This window comes from Parasteatoda tepidariorum, chromosome 8 (assembly GCF_043381705.1).
Source record: "Parasteatoda tepidariorum isolate YZ-2023 chromosome 8, CAS_Ptep_4.0, whole genome shotgun sequence".
In the NCBI taxonomy this organism is placed as follows: Eukaryota; Metazoa; Arthropoda; class Arachnida; order Araneae; family Theridiidae; genus Parasteatoda; species Parasteatoda tepidariorum.
Genome location: NC_092211.1, coordinates 73,455,543 through 73,479,528, shown reverse-complemented (window position 1 = coordinate 73,479,528; position 23,986 = coordinate 73,455,543). Strand labels below are relative to the sequence as shown.

At 31.2% G+C, this 23,986-nt stretch overlaps 1 protein-coding gene across 2 annotated transcripts in view; it reads right to left on the bottom strand.

The window, feature by feature from the left end:
- Nucleotides 1-23,986, bottom strand: part of LOC139426316 (putative sodium-dependent multivitamin transporter) — a 61,629-nt gene that overhangs the window by 33,981 nt on the left and 3,662 nt on the right. The window contains exons 2-11 of one of the 2 annotated variants that reach the window (XM_071184612.1): nucleotides 22,856-22,921; nucleotides 22,654-22,773; nucleotides 21,224-21,381; nucleotides 18,658-18,798; nucleotides 16,262-16,400; nucleotides 13,742-13,949; nucleotides 12,482-12,636; nucleotides 10,828-11,018; nucleotides 9,890-9,987; nucleotides 6,516-6,782 (exon numbers count right to left, since the gene is read on the bottom strand). In XM_071184612.1, coding sequence (XP_071040713.1) covers nucleotides 6,655-6,782; nucleotides 9,890-9,987; nucleotides 10,828-11,018; nucleotides 12,482-12,636; nucleotides 13,742-13,949; nucleotides 16,262-16,400; nucleotides 18,658-18,798; nucleotides 21,224-21,381; nucleotides 22,654-22,773; nucleotides 22,856-22,921 — 1,404 coding nt within the window. In that variant the 3' untranslated portion in view covers nucleotides 6,516-6,654. Of the gene's footprint in view, nucleotides 1-6,515; nucleotides 6,783-9,889; nucleotides 9,988-10,827; nucleotides 11,019-12,481; nucleotides 12,637-13,741; nucleotides 13,950-16,261; nucleotides 16,401-18,657; nucleotides 18,799-21,223; nucleotides 21,382-22,653; nucleotides 22,774-22,855; nucleotides 22,922-23,986 lie in introns of those variants that run through there. The other variant, XM_071184613.1, reaches the window with a different exon arrangement.

Genomic DNA, 23,986 nt, shown 5'->3' with positions numbered 1-23,986 from the left:
CTATAATGTGTTTTTTCTTGGACAAAGTCATTATTTGTTCTCTAAAACACTGGTCGACAATAACAAAATCAATACAAGTTCAAAATAAATATTTGTTTACGTTATTAACGCATGCGCAATGACAGATAATGTCTGCGTTGGACCGACTGCTCACGCTGAGCTAACAAAAAAGTATTTTTTTGGCGTCAGCTCTACGTCAACTTTCCGCTGACGCCCAGATAAGGCGCTATTTCTAAGAAACTAAGGCCTTGAGCTAACAAACCAGTATTTTGTTGGCGTCAGCGGGACGTTGACGCCAAGATAAGGCGCTTGTCCTAAGAAACAGACCTTTAGGAATTTCAGCAATTTTTCTTTATTTATTTGTTGACTTTTTAAAATAAATTGAAAACTTAGATGAAAAATAAACTGCAGATTCTGTAATGATTTACCACAACCGTGCTGTAGGGCTTCTGTTACAGGTTGATCACATAGCACACAAGAGATGAAATAAAAATATCAACAGCTGATGAACAAAAATAAGGATTCTCCGTATTTGGCTCCTTTTTCTTTTCTTCAAAGCTATTGAATAGAAATCTCTATTATCGAAAGGCTTTACATTACAATTCTGCAATAATTAAAAGGAGATAATTTCATTTTCTCAAAATAATTTTTTTTGTTCTGTAGTTTTTATCTTTAGCAGTCCATCCCATAAAAATATACTGGCAACATATTGAATTATGCAAAAATTTTGAAATGAGCAATTTTTAATTGACAGAGAAATTTAAATAACCGATATTAAAAAAAAGAACGCTTCTTTTTGTTGAAATGCCAAGTTGGCTGTTTAACATTTTTCGCCAAAATGTCTTATCAAATTAAAAATCATGTCATTGTTCACACAGAAAGTAATATTACTTCTGCTTTTCGAATTGCATAGATAATGAATAGAATATTGTTCCGCGCCCAACATTCCACATGGTCAATAGTAGTTAAATCAGTAAAAATAAATATTAGTCTTACTGTTCTACTTGCATTTTTAATTTATAAAAAGTTAGAATAGTGCCAAAATATGATAATACAATTTGTTCCACATGGGACACTTCACAAACCGTTAAATAAATTTGTTTATATGAAAATAAAGTTTGCTCTTGCCGTTCTAGATGCATTAATAAAACACAATACCTTAAAATAGTGGTAGTACATTAAAAGATCATAATTTGACCTACACGAAGCACTTCACATATTATTAACACTAAATTACACAATTGTTACTCCTGCAGTTTTAATCGCATTACTTACAAACAGTTTTCTAGAGATTTCTTGGGCGATATAAACTGCCCAAGAAACCTCTCCTCTACAATAGCTAGGTTACGTACTGGACATTTCAAAGGTATGAAGATCTCACGCAGCCGGCCAGGTGGCCGAACGGTTAGCGTGCCTGACTGCGAAGCCATAGGCTGCGGGTTCGAATCCCGCTCTTGGCATGGATGTTTCTCTCTCTCTCTCTCTTTGTGCTGTCCTCTGTTGTGTGTATGATGTGTGAGTGTGGCCAACCCTATAAACGGGTTTGTGGCAGTGTGGCGTGGGCAATATTGCTCGCCTCCGTGACTTTGGTTCACAAGTGCCCACTGGGTAACGCGAAATGAGCAACAATTCTGGCATAGTAAAGGCAAAAGAATCAAAATTCAGTGCCTGCCATTGGAAAAAAAAGATCTCACGCATCAATATAAAATCCTATCCCATCTGCAAGTACTGTCCTCATTTGCAACTAACTCCAGACCATGTTTTTGACTACCAGGCCATTATCGGCTCCCTTTTTCAACTTGGAGCACCCTCCATCGAAATTCTCCATGGCCATCGGGCTCCAGAAATTGCAAATCTTGTTATCAAGACTTTTGAAGGACTCTAATCTTTGTACTAGCACTGTATGCATAGACACGACAACAACAACAACAACAATTTGTTAAAATATTGCCAATAGATAATAATATCATATTCTGTTACACAGGATTTTTAAGCATTTTTTAGCTACATCGAAGTAATACACAGTACGATAAAATAGAAACAGTTCATCATTTTTTTCTCCACTTGAGACAATCACAAGCTGTTAAATAAAGTTAATTACTCTAACTGATAACCTGTTACACGAACATCAATGGTGATCTTGCTGTTCTAATTGCATTATCAAGATGCAATATGTTAAAATAGTTCCAATAGATGATAATATCATATTTTTTTCGACACGGGACATTCCAAAAACTGTTAAATACACAGGCTGCAATTCCCCGATAGATTTCAACAATTTCATTCTACTTTTTATGCAACAGTTTAATGTCTGTTTAGTGACCTGTTGTTCTAAGTCTAACATTTGAAATTTCTTTTTTACATCAGCTATACTTTTAGGTATTCTAGATGCAAAAGCAACTAAACTAACAACGCCAATGACACATGCAGCTACAGCGAATAAAGATTCAAGAACTCTACTTGCACTTGATATTGCTCTGAAATTCGTCAACAGAATTCCTATTCCAGAATATATAATAACAAAATGTGACAATATGACGAAGAACACCAATTTTCTGGTCGTAACTTCAAATACCTCGCAGCAATCAATGACGTATCGATATCTTTGAACTTCTTCATAGAAATTCTCATAGAACAAGGATTTTTTTATTATTTGACCTTGAACTTGCAAAGCCTTTGACAGTCTGTTAGAATATATAGAAATAATGATGACAGATAAAGAAGGAATCGCAAATTTCGAAAAATAGTAGATGCTCATTGAAATAAAAACAGAAATTCTACTTATAAAATAATTTTCGGGTGGTTTAATACCACACAGCCAAAATGACACTCTAGTGTCATTATAATCGTCTATAATGCTCATAAATATCGAAAGAAATAACGGATACAATAATGTTAACATTACAGCGACGTCTTCTTTCAATTCCTTTCTGATCTTTACCGTGCGCTGAACTTGTCGATAGGCTCGTAGAAACCTCAAGAATCGATTTGAATTTAAGCGCATGTAGTGCCAAATAAACAGAGCAAATATATATCCTAAAACAATTCCACTTATATGCTTAAATGACTGAGTGCCGAAGACTCTAACCATTAAATATATCGGATGAAAAATAAGCAAATGAGTTCCAATACTTAGAGGATAAAAATAATGTTTCAATAAGATCCATTTACTTAGTTTATTCTGCTTTTTAAAATGCAAAACACCAATTAGCTTCAGAGCGAATGATGTCCAAATATTTTCATGGATTGCAGAAGAGTCCTTATAGAGTAATTGCTTTTTTGAGTTTTTACTCTCCATTTCTACGAGCAAATTGTACATTGTAGTGAGGTTACTTTCTGAAATGTTCGCAGGATTCAAGACTGGGTCTTACTAAATGCTAAAACGTTCAAAACTAAGATTAAATATAAAGAAGGAAGATGAAAATATTCAAGAATAATATTAAATAAAAATATTCACAAAGATTCATTGACAAGGCTAAATGAAAACAATGGATTAAAGACTAGCATCAAAATATTCAAGACAGATGCTAAATAAATGCAGGAACTAAAACAAATTTTGTAAATAAGGATGATGATAATTATAAGGAAGTAAAGACTATGATTTAAAATATTCAGAGAAACTTAAGTTCAAATAAAATATTTATAAAGATAGCTGTTATAATTTAATTATCACAGTAGCCATATTTTTTGGAATTTAAAAAAATGCAAAGCAAAATAATATAACTGTTTACGTATTTTTAAAGTGTGAAAAGAATCCGTAGAAGATTTTATTTAAAATGTTTAGAAACAACAAATAAAGAGATTTTTTGAACCGTCACGATAGTAAATGTAGAAAGATTTAATTGCATGATATTTGAAAATACAGAACAAAAAAAGCATTTTAATTTGTTACCAAAATAATGACAAAAAATCGAATATCTTATGTACTCTGCAATTATGTGGGGTAAAAGGTTCATGCATACATATTTTATGTACTTTCCAGATGTAATTTTATCATTTAGTTTATTTAAAGCAATTTTCAACAAAAATGCATTATTTGAACTAAAAGAAAATTGGATTATACTAGGGATATAATCTAAAACCTTATATAAATGTATTATATAAACAAATATGTTTTTCTGAAATATTTTTCTCTCTTGTAGAAAAAATGTGTTTAATACAATTTTGCAAACACTCTTTCAACATTTCGTTTTTCCTTTCTTTTTTGAATAGTGCTAGAGAAAGTAGAGATAAAATAAAAAAATTATGAGAAGATGTAGTTTCAGATGCAATATTCTATTCAACACAATTATAAAACTTTCGAAGTATTCCGTGTTTAGAGGATCCGCATTTGTTTGACGAAGTCCTTCCAGTAATATTAAATACATGAAAACTTCAAGCTTTATAGCTTATTTTGCAGGCTTAGATTTTTTCGAAAAATTTATACAAATGTTCAAAAGACTGTTTTATAGAATTGAAGCTGCAATAGTTTTCTAAAGAAATAGGATTGATTGAAAAGACCATTTAGAAAATTAATTTACATCTTTTGTGAGGTAGGGTAATATTTTAAAAGGCTTACATGATTGGCAATTGTATATCTATAATGTTGCTTTATGAAACATTTCATAAAATTGATTGAAACCGTATCCTTTTTTTAATCAAAATAATGTGTCTTTTCATTGTAGAAATAACGTGAGTGATTCAAAATAAAAGAAGAGAGATCCACACAAAAGTACTTGTTCACAAATACTTGATCAAATTCTACTGAGTGGTCTATTGATTGTATTTTTTCGAAGTCAATTTTCTTTATATTTATATTTTGAAAGTAATGAAATACCAATAATTTATTCATAGGATATATTAAAAGCTTATCATGAAATGTTAATGAGATTATTTGAAAAATTTAGATTATTTCTTAGAAGTAATTTTTTTATTCAGTAAGAGGCAATAACTAAGAGTTATATATAAAATATAGTAGGGAATGAAAAAGAGAGAAATAAGCGTATAACAAAAAAAAAGTTTTTCGTAATTTTAATTAAATAATCAGATTTATTGAATATAAATATGTTTGATTAAATAAAATTGTGATATGAATTAAAAATCAATTATTTGAAATTTGCTCTGCGATTTTTTTAATGCACCTAAAAATAACAAGGGAGAGGCCTTTAAACAATACAATGTAACAAAAAAAAAAATTGTTACTGGTCTGCAACGCAGTTGTTAGGAAACGAAATGAATTCGCATCTTTTAACTCACTAGATGGTAGGTAATAAATTAGTTAATATAAATTAAGAAAATAATGCAGAAATAATGATAACTCTCCCAAAATTAAGCCAATCAATAGTAGTACTATCGCTATATAGGGAACGAGAGTGACGTCATCATGGAAAGTCAGAGGTTGCTTATTTCTGCACGACTAGGAAACGAAAATTTAGAATGATAGTCACGAAACAAAAATTAGGAAATCAAAAAATGAAACGAACTGTGGTAAGACAGATAACTACTAAATTAATATCGCAAATTGATGCTAGTTTAGAAGATGAATCACAGGATGCTGAAAGAGAGGAATTTTTATTGCATTTAAATGAGCAACTAAATGCAAAAATGATGGATGAAAAATTGAATACACTGATGCTGAACAGCAGTTCGAAAATAAAATAACCACCTGCCAAGAGCATCACGAAAAAATAGTGACGTAGAAAGGTAGAATTCAGAGATTTTTAAAAAGATATTCTTCTAATTATAAAATTAATATTGAAAGTGATCGAAACGAAACTGTTGTTGTTAAAACTGAATTAAAAATATTGAAAATACCTCCTCGGCAAATTGGAACATTTTATAGAGATTCTGCCGAGTGGTCGGATTTTTATAATCAATTTGAAACAGATGTTCATAATAACAATTAATTACGAAAGATGGAAAAATTTGCATATTTAAAATCCTTCCTTGGAGGAAACGATTTCGCATCTAAATCTGGATTTGCCATTTGTGTTCAAAATTACGATTTCTCAATCGAGATTCTTGTGACGGACATGTGATAAACTCTCATATGACGAAACTTTTCACAATTGAACCCATTCGAGTTGTTCCCAACTTAAAACCACAAACACAACCATATGATGAATATGAAATACTAATAAGAAGCCTGTCATCATTAAATATAACTACAGGAAGTTATGGAAATTTACTATGCCTAATTATTCAGCAGACGCTTCCAGAAGAACTAAATTTGGAATTCAATCGATGTTGGAAATCAGAAAAAGAATTCGATGTACAAGAATTTTTGAGCTTCTTGAAAAAGAAATTAACTGATGTGAAGCTGCAAGCTTAGTTAGTCACACGAAAAATAGTCATAGCCAAGATTTTTTACAAAAGCATTTTTTTATTTCAATGCTTTTCTTTTCCAAAATTCAAAGTGTAAGTGTATTTGCATTATACAAAGTGTATTTGCATTATACAAAGTGTATTTGCATTATATAAAGAATTGTAACTGGTCTTAGACAAATAAGGTTTCGTGGTTTAAAATTTGTATTTGTTTAAAGTTTTTCTTTTATTTCGTTGCTTTCTTTTACGAAGTTCAAAGTTTAGCTATGTAATTGAATATATCCATAGTTTTGCAACGGGACATAGACAAATTGAGTCTTTCTGGCATAAAATTTTTATACAATTTAATTCTTAAGCCTTTTTTATTTCTATATTTTCCTTCTGAAGTTCAGAGTTTAATAATGTATCTGATTTCATCCATAGTTTCGTAACTGGACTTAGACAAATTGAGTCTTCTGGAATAACATTTTTCTTCCATCCTACAAAATAAAACTTATTTCATTAAAACTGAACTTATTTTAAAATAGCATTACGAAACATAAATTTGGTGAGAGAAAGTGCAGGTTTCGAGGTTTAAACATCTGTAGAAAAAATTTATCAATAATTACATTGCTATCTGTATACCTTCAAAGTTCTTTTTGGAGTTACAAAATGATGTCAAAACTATGTAAATGATATTAAAATTTCATTTTCCCACTTTGAACAATCATATTACAATGAATAATATTGCTTTTGCATGATAGTATTCTTTGTGAATACTTGTATTCACAAATTCATTTAGATAAAATAGTATTAAGCTGTAAAACATGGTAATAAAATTACTGTAAAATATACTTACGCCCAGATTGCCAGTACTTTTTCGTAAAATCCATTTTTGCCGTAAAATTTGACGTAAAAAAAATCCGATACATATTTTATCGGTTATATATATCGTAAAATAACTGTAGTTATACAAGTATTACGGTAAATAATACTGTATAAATTTCTCAATTAAAATGGAATTTACAGAAAATTTAATTTTACCGATGATGCACCAAAGGTGCTGGTACTTGTAATTTGATTCAGAATTTTCAACTGCGACGAGAGATGCTAGCAGGATAATAGTTACAACACTCTGTATCATTTGATACAGGAAATTCAGTTTATCTTCAAATGAGAAAAAATGTGAGAAAATACCACGTTGTACTCACAAGACTTCAGTAAAATTCAAAATATAATTAGTGAGATAAATTTATATTAAAGTAAATAAAAAGTTAAAATCAACAATGTATATACAATTNATATATATATAAATAAGGAAAATTACAGACATATGAAAAAAAGGGGGGGGAAGTGTTTACTTGCAGCTTATGCGCAATAAATGTAACTTATTGCTTTTCCTAATTTTCTTCGTGTTTTTTGTATTTATTTATTTTGTTATATATACATATATTGAGAGTGAATATTTCTCATATTTTTCTCATACTTCATCATGCTGATAACCAATGATCATGCTTTACCAATCCTCATAAACTTGCAATTTTAATCACACCGAGAAGATAATGGGAAGTCTTGGATCAAGTTTTGGGAGAAATTTGCTCTCGTGGAGAACTAACCCTCATGGATTTCGTGAGTTAACCTGATGGAACTAACCCGCATTTGCGTTGCATTTAGGGGAAAATCCCGAAACTCTGCTGCGGTTAGTCTGACAGGAAGGGGATTCTAACCCATAACCAGTTAACCCCTGAGGATATTTTATGTCAGCATTGTGGTCGGTGCAAGCCGGGTGCAGAGTTCGTATCGACCTGCCATCACTGGGATTCGAACTCGATTCACCTCTGGGAAAGTGAATGTCTTATCTCCTGAACCACCACGGTTTCAAATTTTTCTATTTTAGTAATAAATAAATTTTCGAGGAAACAATTCGAGTTTAAATTATAAGATAAAATATAAAACTTTCCTATGATCTATAATGTAAGAAAGGAAATAGGATTTCCAAAAATAGTAAATTATTGTTCGTATTATTTTGATCTCAAATCATCACCTTACCTGCGTTTTATTAAATTATAATTAAAAATTATTTATAAAAATATAAGTGAAAATTTACTTCCAACAAACATTTTGTTTAATGAACCTTCTATCATTATTTGTCTCTTTTTAACACTTCTTTGCATGGTGATAGAAATTTCCATCATAACATTTTGGGAACAAAACATTGTACTCAAAACAGTTGTATAGTTTTGTTAAGCTAATTACTCCTCCCTCCACAAAGTTTGAGGCCGTCTGGTGCTATGGAAACAAGAACGGCGCATTTTAGGGAGGGTAGCTTCACTCTAGGACTAACACAATAGACCGAACAAAGAGATTCCCTTTCTCTCACCGACCCGATCCGAAACAGTGACTCCGCACCCCTACTTGAAATAGACATACCTCGTTACCATAGTCACCGCGACAGGTCCAGACGAATGTCTGGGAGAGTTCTTATTTTAGAGAAACTATACTAAAAATTGCTTGTTGCTGGCAGCTTTTTTCACGATTATCGCGTAATAAGAAAGGAACCTGTCAAAAAGAATAGTATGTCGCAATCATTATAGCTGGTTCGAATTTGTCCTTCTGCTGTTTGTTGTAGTCGGAAGAAACGTGCTATTTCTTGAATATTTTTTAAAACGTATCTGCGATTTTTTCGCTAATAAAAGTGATAATAAGTAGGAAAAAAAAGTTTGTCTTCTTGTTAATTGTAATTGTTTCTTGTAAAAGTTATTTTCTGCACAATTTATATCGAAAACCCCAAATAATCTTCCCAAAACCATGTCACAGAAATTTACACCACTATGCAGTAATTTCGCTTTTAATGTATGATGAAAATGTGCTTTGTAATGCGTTATTTTGTAGAGAAAATTTACAAAAGAAGGACGTCGAATAATACTCGGACCACTTTGAAGACGTTTGGCTGTCAGAAAATGGCGTTGATAACCTAAATTCTGACTTCGAAAACCATAATGTAGACGTGGTTATAAGGGTGATTTTTTTGTCGTGTGCCTGTTTAGGTAGTGGGGGTGCGATTGTTCCTGTTTTTTCAGTGGCGCCATCTATGGCCAGGAATTCGACTTCTGCCACGCCATTCACATAACCACAACCCGTTTATAGGGCGGATCACATTCACACACAAAGGAGAAAGGACATAGAACACACAGAGAGAGAAAGAAACATCCATACCTTGCCCGGGATTCGAACCCAGGACCTTTCTGACGCAAGGACAGTTCCCTGCCCCTTACACAAGCCGGTCGGCTATAAGAGTGTTGTAAGAGTAGAATAATAATTATTTTTTTTTAAATGATCATCAAGAGTAAAAATGATAGAAAGATAGATTATTTCTTTATTTATTTTGTACTGTGCTTATCGTGTAAATTTGCATGCTGATTAATATTTCCATGATAATTAATAATTAATTTTCCATGATTTTTAATCATTTTAAATTTATGATGGATTTTGTTTAAAACATTTTTACTTTAATCTAGACTACGAATTCATCAAGGAAGGGTTGAGACATTTTTCCTAAACAAAAGGAAAAAAAAAGACAATGTTGAAATCATATTAATAATCTTACCTGTCACAAGAACAACTAAGAAAATTAGTACTAAAGTGAGTATAAATCCAATAGTACTGTACCAAACAAACGATATTCTGTATAATACAAAAGTTTCCCTAGAGAAAGAACAGTTAATTATTCAGTAGTTTATCAAAAACTTACAGAAAAAGGTTGAAAAAAGTAATTCGGAGAAAGTTCAGAGTGGTTCAGTGGTCAACTTAAAGACGGAGATAATTCATTGTTATTTAATAATATATTTCAATATCACCAATCAAACTGCAGATAAATGTAATATTTTTTAATATGACTTCAAAATTTTATTTGGCAAATACAACATATACTTTAAAAACTGATACTAATTACTTCAAAATGGTGTAGTATGGGATTTATTACCAGGCAACTCCGTAGCCTTGTAATTTTGAACTCAATCCAGAAGACAAGGGAATTTCTGGATCGAGTATTGGAAGAAAATTTGCTTTCGTTGAGAACTTTTTGATGGAACTACCACTCATTTATGTTACAGGGAGAGGGAAACCATGAAAACATCTCACGGTTAGCCTGACGGCAAGGGAACTCTAGTCCATGATCCGTTTACCACTGTCGACCAGCAATTGCTGGGATTCGAACCCAGTTCACCTCATTGGAAGGCGAATGCTCTATCCCATGAAACATCATGGCTTGCTAACCAATTTTGAAAAAAACGTCACAAACATAATTTATACTAACGTAAAACTCAATTAAAGTAAGCATGGGAAGTACAATCCTATTAAACTTTGATTTTAAACAAAAATAAAGCAGATAATACCGAAATGTTATAACATTTAGAAAAAAAAAAAACTTTGAGAAAAATCTTTGCTAAATCTTTAAGAAAAACAATTTATACTTGTTAAGCTTGACCCAACAAACTAAAGTGTAAGTTTGTTGTATCTTAAACCAAGAAAAAAAATTGTACTTACCTATCAAGGACTTGAGTAGGTAAATGTTTAAAGGAAGCTGTTGAAGACACATTCGAAATACGTGAGTAATTTTGGAGGACACAATTATCAGTGCTAAGTGGCAGTAGGGGATGGCTGTAGTTGGAGAATAAACTTCCAAAAGCTAGGTATGATGTCAAACTATATCCCACAATCAGAGCAAGTGAAACACACTGAATGGAGTATATTAATTTTCAATCATTTAAAAATAAAAGCAAATCGATTTTTAATTCTATGTACTTATAATAATAAAATAGAGACTTTGTCTGCGCATGAGTCTCTTAAGGCTCCAGAATCACTAACGTCCTGAAATTCAAACAATGGAAGTGTTCAGTCTCAGCTCGCGAGCCTAAAAATAATTTCAAAAATTTCTATTTGTTCCTTCAAAAGTGATGCTTTAAAAATGTAATTTTTGATAAAGAGTTCATTTTTCTAAATGAAATTATAGAAGATACTATTTTTTCAAATATTTTAACGATAACATCAGCAACAGATGCCATCTCACAGGGCTCTAGTGTAGAATCGGGGCCCCTTGTTAGACGATAATTTTCGTTCAGTTTTGCTGAAATTACAATTCTGCTTACCATGATATACTTCACCTTCGAGTTATACTTCAATGACATCACGTTCGGGTTACCACAACTTCTGTTTGCCTTTATGTGATTAGTTCTTGGTTTATTTAAATATATATTCGTTTATTTGCAAATCACCGAAAATGAGAGGGGACCCCGATTGTAAACTATCGCAGTTTACAGACCTATTTACTCAAAAAAGGTTGCTTTTTTTGCACGTTCCTTTGTATTTATTTATTTGCTCATTTTTTGTTTAGTCAAATAAACTAAGTGACAAATTTGAACGTGTTAGTACCATGTTCACCACAATGATTCCATCACCATGATAGTATTTCCTAACTTATCTAATACCACGTGTTTATTTTGACTACATATGGTTTTAAAATGTATTTCTATGAGAATAAATAATCTAAAATCCACGAAAAATGAATTTAATAATTTCACAAATTGCATTGAATATTTCAGCCTGTAGAGGTGCACAAAATGTTAACTCACCATATCTGCTGCAACAATTTACCTTAAATTTTAAAAAATGATTATTTAAATTGACTATGTTCACTAATATAGAGATATATTATGAAATCATAAGTAAAATGCTTGAACGTGGGAAGGGGGGCACATAAGGGTAAGTAAATTGAATTTTTTTCTTATCTACCGCTATAAATATTAAATACCAACTTCACTAGCATATAACATATGTTAAATGATACATATTATTCACTAGTATATAGCATACCTTTTGATTCTTCACGGCACCGTGCCTGTCTTTGTGCTAAGTTAGAAAAAAATAGTGGAAGAATTAAAATCTTGTGGAAGCTCTCTTTGAACGAATATGGAATGTGTCACTTTAGTAAATTGAGACTTGAGGGGCTTGGCTTACTCAAAACAAAATGAAAAGAACACTTGCTAGCATAAGTAAATTCCATATATCAACAACCAATCAGGACCGAGATACCCACACTACATCACTTTCAAGTATCCCATTATTGCGACAGAATTATTAGTGTTAGTGATTGGCGACAAACAAGAGATTATATTTAGACAATAAAAATCTGAGTGTATACCTTATCCGAAGCTTTCCTAGTTAAAACTCCGACAACAAATACGGCCAGCATTGGACCTTCTAAACAACTTATCGTAGCGGTCAACAGCTGAAAAAGACTTTTGGCTCCCATGAAACAAAAACTAAGGCCGATACATATTATTCCGTACACCAATGCTAAAATTAAAAAAACAGCGTTTTAAAAAAAATTAAAATGTAAAATTGGACATGACAATTCAACTATTGAATAAAGGAAATAATTCTTACTCTATCTTCGAACTTATGCTATTTGTATAAAAATACCATGGAATATAACAGGTGTTCCGCAAACGCCCCCATTAGCATTTTCGTTTTAGAATGCTTGGGAAATATGAAGATGATAACACTTCGTGCATACCCTTAATTTTAATTTAAAAAGGCATTTATTTAAATGTCGTTTAATATGTTCTTACGCTTTACAAGAACATGATACACACACGGCGAAAAAAAGTTTGCTAAATGATCGTAGTGTATGACAATGACATTTCTGGCGACAAAAAAAATTAGACTAAACTACGAATTATTTAGACTATGACTTATAGACTATTACCAATTATTTAGACCATTGACCAAAAAATTTAGACTATGACAACCAATGCTCATAAACTTGCAATTTTAAACCCATCCAGAAGACAATAGAAACTCATGGATCAAATATTGGGACAAATTTGCCTACATGGAGGACTTTTTGATGGAACTAACCAGCATTTCCTATACATGTAGAGAAAAACCACGAAACCCTTCTACGGTTAGTCTGACAGTTAGGGGACTCTAACCCATAACCTGTTTACCACTGAGGACATTTTACGTTAGCACTGTGGTCGGTGTGAGCCAGGTGCTGAATTCGTATCGACCCACCAAAGCTGGGGTGCGAAACCAGTTTACCTCATTGGGACGTGAACGCTTTATCCCCTGAGCCACCACGACTTTCACCTAATTGATAATTTAAAAATGTTTTTTGTTGGCTAAATTTAAAAGGTGGAAACATCGACAATAAAAGCACACAGAGGTTTCGATCACACAGAAATAAACAATCATTCTCAAGTTTCACCAGAAGATCACATCACGTTCTATTTCGTCTTTTTCTATCATTACAATTCAGTATTTACGTATCTTTCTTCTTCCTTTTTTTAAGGATTAATCACTTAATAAAAAAGTAGTAAACTGAAAATATAAAAACAAAATTAGAAAAGACAAATGAAATAATTTTATTTGTACTAAATGTACTCTTGAAAGTACTTACATAGCATTTTAGCACACCATACTACTTGTACATCTGACATATTGCCACGCCTATAAAGTGGCTTTATAATATCAACTACGGTCACGCAGGCGATCGAGTTTAGACACGAAGATATAGTACTGAGAGCAGCACTAAACAGACCAGCAATGCACAGTCCTGTCAAACCAGGGATCATACTGAATTTATCCAGAATATAAGCCGGAACAATCTGAATGCAAAATAGTTATGTTTTACTTTTATTAGTAATTGGTTCCTAGTGTAAATCATAATGGGAAAAGTTTATATTACTTATAAAAAGTTCTGTGGTTAAAATTAGACAATAATGTAATATTTACAGAACAATGAGTTTTATATAAATTTAATAAGAGTACCTTGCGCAAAAAATAGCTAACTAAATAATAACTTGCGTAAAAAGTTCCTATTTGAGCTCCTGTTTGAGTTTTCTAAGGAAATTGTTTTGCAGTGAATCCCGGGACACTGCGGTGTAGCTGGTAATGAGTTAGCAGACCATCTTGCCAAGCAGGGGGCTTCCATCCTACAGAAATCAAAGAAAGCTGCCCCTCTCACCAATGCCAAGCGCCTAATCAAGAAAAAGATGATGGATCTCACTTTAAGCCAATGCACAGAGAAAAACTCTGGTAAGATATGGTGGAATAATCTCAAAGATCTTCCTATGTGGCCTAGACGTAGGGCAGTTGCTGAGTTTCGCCTGACAACCGGACACGACTGCCTCCTCAAACATCTCCATCGAATTCATGTTGCTTTCTGTACGCTCTGTGATCTTCAAGCGGAGATGGATGCAGACCACCTTCGTCTTTGCCCGGCACTAAAGGACATCTCTTTGTGTGACCATTACTGGCGCGCAAGAGACTTATTGGGCTCATAGACTTTTCTTGCCACTTTTGTTTTGTTTGAGTTTGTTTATTTTGTAGTTCTATTCCCTTCTGTGGTGAGTGGTCTTTTGGTACCTTGGCCATTGGAAATGAAAATAAAAATAATAACTTTTGATTTAAATATTTATTTGCGTTCTAGGACTCGCAATCTTAATGGTTTGAGAGAGATCAATGCATATTTAAGTTACACACCTTGTTCTAATTATATCTTGATGAAAAAACATTAATTAAAGAGTCAACATTTAAATATTTCATTTGTGTACTTCCTTATAATTTTCATTTTTGCGAAAAAAAGAGCAGCTGACTTTCCTAAAGCCCTATAAAGAGAATATTTAAAATAATATTTTATGATTCCAAAACATTGCAACTGTTACGGTTAAATTAAAGCAATATTGATAATAACCGTTTATTTTGTTCAAAGTTAAAAATAGCACTTTAACCGGTTATTATTAATAATAACCAATGAAGTATGGTCTATGTGATTAAATGGTTTATATAGCATTGGGACATGGGTGTACCTCTTTGTATATGTAAACTAAAAACTAAACTCAGTGGCGCGACAGTCCATAGAGGGCCAAGGCCTACTGTGCCCATCTCAGTTTTCCTGACCTTGGGGCTCCGGGGTGCAGGAGCAGGTGCTCCGGTCTGGTGGTCAGCCGAACGCGGAACCTCCAGTGTTTAGTTCCCAAGCATGCTTGGTACTCATTTATCGACCCACTGAAGGGATAAAAGGCTGAGTTAACCTTTCACCCTGTAACAATATAACATCTTTGTATATGTGTTACAGTTAAATCGATAAATCTGGTTATTATTAATACTAACCGGTTAAAAGTAATAATAACCACTTCTTTTGGTCAAAGTGAGAAATAAAAAAAAGGGAGATTTCAGTTTCGTGATCTGTGGTCAACTCTTGGCAACTTTCTTGCAGAGACCCGCGAGAAACTTAAAAAAAAAATTTAAAAAAAAGCATTATAGTAAGGGACTAACTTGAAGGGTACAACTCGTAGCCACCTCCGGGCAAAGATCTAAATATCTACATGTTTTTTTTTTCTAATTTTTTCAGTTTAAAATCAGTTTGGCACCTTGGCGATTGTAGTTGGCCTTGACAGATTGCGATACGGAAACATCTCCGGGAAAAACGCAAAATAATGACATTGACCAAACTTCATTGGTTATTGATAATAATAACCAGTTAATGGTGATAAATTCATTTAAATTATTCACATAAACCGACTTATTTGGTTATTATTCCTGTTGAGCGGGTAGTATTATTAATAACTGATTATTCACATTAACCGTAACACAACTATTAAATTACGTAGATAATTACCAAATCAGATATTGTTTTCAATTTGAGTTGCTTACGTTATTATTGCTGCTATACTTTTTTTAAAAAGATTTAAGTGGAAATTAGAAAATAATAGATAGTTGAAAACTTTTCTGCATCGTCTAATTCTACATTTAAAATAAAAAGTAACTATTTAATTATTTATATTTGAGTAAATTTAAGAAATTATCATTTATCCACAATTCATATGCAACGATATCAAAAAGTTTCCAAGAGAATTGTAGGTTAAGACCAAGATAGTCACCAAGCTAGATTAGTCGCCAAAAAATTTGAACTTACTTGATCGTAGCTCTCCAATCCAGTCTGTTCTTTATTCAAAATGGGATCACATTTGTAGTAAATTGAGTACAATACTAAGCCAAACAGATTACTTGCAAAAAACATAAGTGACACTGGTAAAGCACTCATTTGTAATGTACTGAAAAAAAATTGTGGTTTCATTGAATTTGAGTAATCATGTTTAAAAATCTAACTACTATATGATAGGAAGAAAGTCTAACAACTATATGATAGGAAGAAAACTACAAGTGAATATTCTAAATTAAAATTATTTTATTTGTTTCCTAAAGGCTAAATTACATCACTAAGAGTTGCATATAAAAGAGCCTTAATATACTAGAATATGTTCTGGGCCGGGATAGCGTGGTTAGTAGGACGTTGGACTTAAGCTCAAGAGAACAGGTGTTCGAATACAGCCGGCCGGTGAATTAAATGGTGACTGGTGTTCGTTAATTCAGTCGAGGTCACAAAGTCCTGCAAGTTTCCACAACAAATCAATGTCTAATAATCAAACTATTAAATATCATAACCAATCAATATCTGATTATAAACCACCAGAAATTTTTTTTATTTTACTATCAATTTAAAATAATTTTTCCTTCAGAAACAATAGATTCCATTTAAATATTTCAGATTGATAACGCTGATATGTGATATCATTTAACGTAAAATGCATGTCGTCAGTACTACGGCATTAATAGCATGACGATTTTATTTCCTTATTCTAATATATTGGTTTTAATAATTATAAACTATACAAAACGCAGCTTATTGTAAATTGGTGTAGATTTTAAAGAACTACTTCTTAGTTTGGTCTCCTCTTTTGAGAGGGGATTCTAGGGGTACTGAATTGGAAATTAATCGTTCTCTGGTTCATGTCAAAATTCCGATATGTGGACGGATGAAAAGTGTGTGAAAGAATCCTCCCTATGAAACGGATTGTATGTGGCAAAATCTTGTTCTTGGCCACAGATGGCGCCATTGAAAAATAAGAACTCTCTGCCATAATCCATTTTATTTCAAGCAGGCTTGTGCTGATATTGGCAAGGGGCATATGAAACATCAACAGAATATGCTCTTCTGCTAAGTTGGTAATTTTCCTCTATGTAAACAATGTAAACTCTATTGCGCTTTGTTATCAGTTCTAACTATATCAGGAGGGCGTAACAAATAATTGATTTATAGAATTGTTTTAAAATATTGAATCTTATTGATTACTTTTAGGATACATTAGTGTCCTTTAATTTAGTTTAAAAAAAATTTAAGAGAACTATGGTGGAAGTGATCGCAATTAGTGGTAGATAGTGGAAATATAAAAATTCATTATTGTTCTTTTTGGCAGTTAATGAATAGATGAAACAAAATTACAGTCTCCAGGAAATCAATATGAATCATAGCAGCTTAGCAAGTAATATTTTAATGAGTTAGAAATATTCTTTGTAATACCTTATGTTATTTTACATATTTCTATTTTACATATTATGACATATTTTTTTACTTCTCTAAAATAATAACATCAATGAAAATATTTAAAGAAATAAATAAAGTATAAAACAACATTTTCTTTAATTTGAAAACAGTTACCGTATTGTCTTGAGTAATTTCAAAATCATACTATTCTTAACATCAAAATACAGTTTGCAACTTCAAGGCTGTGCTAATTATGTTTAATATCGTATACGTTGATTATGTTTAAAAAATATTTATGATCACTCGCAATTCTATAACTTTTGAGTCATATGAAAAAGAATAAAATCGAGAGAAATCTTTTAATTGTACAATTAATAAATTTTACTGTCGATAAAGTATTGCTACAATCATTCTTGACTTATGAACCAGAGAAAATTAAAGAAGAAAATTAAAAAGAATTAGAAGAATTAGTCGAGAATTAAAAGGAAATTTTAAAGAACGATGCATCAAGATAAGGAATTAAAAAGAGAGGAAAAAACTGTTGGAATGAAGACTTTGTCATCCTGAAAGTGAAGAGCTGGAGTACACTTTCTGAGAGAATCCGGATTGGGAAAAGCTTCTAAGGCAGGCCTACAATATGATGTCATGCCATTGATGATGATAGATGAAGTATGGCAGAATAATGAAATGCGTTCTTCAGATTCAAAATACATAGATGCAGAGAAAATACTAAACGAATAACATTTATTTTTAATTATTTTTCTGGAAAATATATTTTCGTTCTAACAGTTTAAATTAAATAGATAGGCTGAAAATTAAAATAAGATATTATTTTTAAAAAAAAGGATATTACGTTAATTAAGGAGTTAGTTCAATAGAACTATTTTTAGATTGTCGCATAAAAAATATAATTGGCATTTTGCTGTAAAGGCTGAAAAACTTAAAATCAATTTCATGTTATGAGTTATAATAAGTTTAAAATTTACGATTTGGCTCGTTCAGAGGTTCGTAAACTGAGAACTCTTTGGATTTCCACTTGATTGGCCCCAAAATAAGAAAATCCGAATATGATTCCACGGCAAAGTACACCCCAAATACCAAATCGTTTCGTAAAATCAAGCCGAAANAAAAAAAAAAAAAAAAAAAAAAAAAAGAAATTAATCAATAACAATACATATTTTCGTAGCTACAATTAACTAGAGTTAGTTTTAAGCATACTATTACTTATGCTACTATTTATTTATTACTATTTATTAGTAATATTATATAAGCATACTACTATTTATTTTCAAGCATAACTAACAATTTATTACTCAAATAGCTGTAATCAAATCAAAGGCTGTCTCAAAAATATTTTGACAAACTTTAGGGGGAAAGAAATTACCATAACTCAATGAAATGAATGTAAGAAATTTCATAAAAAATAACGACCGGATATGACTTTGTGCCTCTCTTTATCATGGCTTGATTCAACGAGTCTTGATTTCTTCCTATTAGGAACTCTCAGAGATAGTGGGTTTCATGATCCTGCGGAATTTGAAAAGAATCTTGTGGCAAGACTCGTTTGTATTGATACTGTGCTTAAGAAATGCCCAACTTGCGAACAGATTAGGCAATCAACGGTTCATGGAGGTGAAGCACGTATAGCTTCTGAAGGAGCAAACATTTTGCATTTGTGAAACCAAATGAACTGTATTAAATTCTTTGTACACATACTGTTAAATAACCTTTTCAGCTAATAAATTTCTTGAGTCCAACAGATATAAAAATCTCCTACATTTGCTCTCAACGTGTCCAGTAATGGGCTATATAAGCAACTCTTCATCCTTAAGGTGGACTGTAACCTCTTAGAAGCTTGTCGTAACATTTTTGAACAAAATTAACTGAGTTAAACACAACTTCAAATATGTTTGAAATGAGTTTTTAGTCAAAATCTATATTTCTAAAAATTAGGTAAATCCAGACAATAAGAAATAACCTGCTTTTTAATAATCTGCTATGCCCCCCGTCGTGCAGTAAGGTTTCCACAACCAGGACCTTGCATTCATACTAATAGTAAGAAGGTTTTTCCCATTAAATACCTTCATGCTCAAATACATTAATTAATATATATATATATATATTGTTCCCTTTCAAAACTGATTTTAAGACTTTGTAAACAAATTATTTTTATCGAAATACTTATTTTTAATATTAATTTCAATGCCGCCCTTTAATTCATCCTACTTAAAAAAATTAGCTAATAACCCTACTTTTATTCATTATATGAAAACTCAATTGTTCATTTTATAACTGCTTTAAAAACTTTGTACAAATATTATTTTTATTGAAATTCAATATAATACCTTGGATATTTAAATTTAATCTTTGATAACTCATTATCTTTTCCTTTCACAACAGATTTAAAAATCTNTTTCATCCAGTTAATCAATTTTTTTAAATAATATTTTCTCTTGAACATTCTCGTGCCACTCCTCCAGTGCGCTCGCGATCCCTAGGGGGGCGCGCCCCACAGGTTGAGAATCGCTGCTTTGTACACATACTGTTAAAAAACTTTTTCAGCTAATCAATTTCTTGAGTCCAACAGATATAAAAATCTCCTACATCTGCTTTCACTTTCTCTCAACGTGTCCAGTAATGGGCTATATAAGCAACTCTTCATCCTTAAGGTGGACTGTAACCTCTTAGAAGCTTGTCGTAACATTTTTGAGCAAAATTAACTGAGTTAAACACAACTTCAAATATATTTGAATTGAGTGTTTAGTCAAAATCTGTATTTCTAAAAATTAGGTAATTCCAGACAAAAAAAATAACCTGCTCCATAATAATCTGCAATGCCCCCCCCCTCGTGCAATAAGGTTTCCACAACCAAGACCTTGCCTCCATACTAATAGTAAGAAGGTTTTTCCCATTAAATTACTTCATGCTCAAATACATTACCTAATACATATATTGTTTCCTTTCAAAACTGATTTTAAGACTTTGTAAATAAATTATTTTTATCGAAATACTTATTTTTAATATTAATTTTAATACCGCCCTTTAATTCATCCTACTTAAAAAATAAGCTAACAACCCTACTTTTATTCATTATTTGAAAACTCAATTGTTCATTTTATAACTGCTTTAAAAACTTAGTAAAAATATTATTTCTATTGAAATTCAATATAATGGCTTGGACATTTAAATTTAATCTTTGATAATTCATTATCCTTTCCTTTCACAACAGATTTAAAAATCTCGTAAAAGATTATTTTTAAGACCAAAAACTTATTTGATAATCATTTGTACAAAATTCCATGGAATAAAATTGCTTTAAAGTTAAAATCAAAATTTTTGAAAGTTCTTTATGAATATAAACAATTTCAATTGTAAATATCCTGTTTTTGACTATAATGTGAATTGAATACAAATTTTAATTTACATCAAAATTTATTATAAGCTGTGATCCGTATATAAAACAAACACATGTAGTTCTCTTTATAACTTAATATAGACAATATATGTTTTTTCTTCGTTTTTTGAGAGCTACTTAAAAAGTATAATGCTTACTCAAATAAATCATCAAATCGCTTTCTTGCTCTTGCTCGTTCGTAAATTTTGGTCATTCCTCCAGCGTCTATAAAACCTGTTACGTATACAGCTGCCGTGCATATTAATATGAGTATGGCTTGGAAGACATCTGTCCAAAGTACAGCTCTTAATCCTCCCTATAAGGGTGTAAGAATGTTGAAAAATATAAAATACACAACGTATTTACTATTTCAAGATATGGGAGAACATTTTTAAAATGACCAGGCCCTAACAACCCATACGTTTACAAAGTTTAAAGCTCATCACGGTGAGATAGTTGAGCGTATGGAGCAACATGAGACGTCTTTTGCTCAAGGCCCCAAGCCATGCATGTCTTAAAGTGCCAAAACAGAACCGATAAGGAGAAGGTAGGCAAAGAGAGGATCATTTTTCAAACACGTGTGATGTGGGAAATTATAACTGAGTAAGGCCGTTTAAAATTCTATTTATATTCTATTAATTTAAAGGTTAAGCAACTTTAGAATTTTAAAAAATATCCTACTCTATTATTATTGTTACTTTATTGCTTAAAAAATGTTTTAATATGTCAAAATTGTGCAAACAGACTTTTAAGAACAGGAAAAATAACTAAAAATTCAAATTTTAAATTTTTTTACTGTTCGTCCGTCCAGAAAAATTCAAAAACGTATTTCTCAAAGCGAAATTTTTTAAGTTGGCAGAACAATTCTTTATTTGCTGAGTAAAATTTTTCAATTTTGACTTAAAATTACATACTTTTTAGAGAGGTATGGCAATATTAAAAGTTTTCTATAATATATTATCTTTAATTAATCTTTTTTAAAATTTTGTCATAAAATGAAGTAGGAAAAAGTATAAATATTAGAACTAAAAAGTTAAAATTTTCAGCAAAGGAAAAAGCAAAACTTAAATTAACAAATTACTTAGAATTACCTTGACTTACCTTGACATTTACATTTCAATCTGGGTTTGTCCTAATTTGTAAGTAGTGGTGTAGTTATCAGTACATTTTAAAAAAAGTATTTTTACGCTAAAATATTTATTTGAAGCACCTAATAGAACTTTATATTTTGTGCACCATTTCGTAAAAAAAGGTCTAAAAATATATATAAACGAAGTTGATTACGAAACACTCTGAATTTATTTTTCCTTTAGTGGTCATGTTTTCTGTGCTTCAGACATTAAAAATTTTATTTTGAATAAAAGCAATATTTGGAATTTTATATTTTAAGTGTTAACTTCGCAAATTTTGCATATTTCAATTTTTTAACAAATATGCTATCGAAATTTGAAATTTATTAGTTGAGAGAAAGGCATTTTAAGCTTTTACTTACTATTTCTCTTACTTAGTATTACTTTTTCTACTATTTTCCCGTTTAAAGTTAATTTTTTTAAATTCCTTATCATAAGTATTCAACATCAGAACTTACAAAAGAACAATATATTGTACAAATGATCCCTAATGATAAGATGGAAATTTCAAGAGATATATCCGTCACGGCACTGAAGGCTAGAACAGATCCATACAGGCAAGCAACCATGTAAAACATCTAAAAATATAAAAAGAAACAGTATCTTTAAAAGAAACTTTGCTAAATTTTGAAAAAATATGAATTTTCATTTTGTGATTACCATTTGCACCAGAAACAGAGTAGAAACAATGTATCTTATCATCTTTCCAAAGCGCATCTCTAGGAACTAAAAGTAATAAGAAAAGTCATTTTAAATTTATAAAATTTTCAATATTTTAGAAAAACTCACATTTCTGAGTTTTGATTGTTTATTTGTTAATTGAAAAAACAAATACATTCATTTTCCAAGCAAGAAGATCACACTAACAATTTGTTGTTGTTGCTTCTAATGTCACTTGCCAAAACTAGTAAGCCTGCTTGAGTAAAATAAACGAATTTAAAGGACAGGGAGCGTTTCTTGCCTTTCATTAATGCCATCTTTGACCAAAAATAAGGGTTCAGTCGTCACATACACGTCATTGCCCACTTATAAAGTGGACCCATTTATCATCCATTCATTCATCCACAGATCGTAATTTTGACCTGAACCAGAGAACTAGCATTATACCACTTAATAATAATTTATTTTGTAATAGTTATGAATGTTTATAGCATTTTTGGTTTGTAGTTAAATGTCAGCATCTAACTTTACGAACCAGTTTTTTTTAAAGCAAAAACGTTTTATTTCCCAGTAGTTTTACACTAGGTAAATTGTTCAGTTAATTCTATTTTATGACTGAAGGAAGTTCTTCAACTGAAACTTCAAATAGTTTATGCGTGCTTAAAACTTATTCTTTGTCAGATAGTTTAATTAAAATTTTTTTATTTATATATATATATATATATATATAGTAGAGACCCGATAATCATATTTAACCGAGCTATCAAATACTTTAAGGATTTTTTTGTTCTAGTTTATTTTTCATTTTTAAAAATACCGCCGTAAAATAAATCTGAATTTTATCTTCCAAACACTCGGGAAAACAAAATCTAACAACTTGATCCCATGAAATAATCGTTAATATCGTCAATGATGAAAATGAACCTAGCGAAGATGATGAAGACAGAGACGATTAAAATCAACATATAAAAATCTCTCATGCAGATGAACTTAAAGCTGTCGAAAATGCTACTGAATACATAGAACAACAAAAAGAGGCGACACCAGCCTTCCTGTTATCCCTAAAAAATGGCGAAACATTGCTGCAGAAAAGCACCAAAGTTATGTAAAACAAAAAACGATTAAGGACTT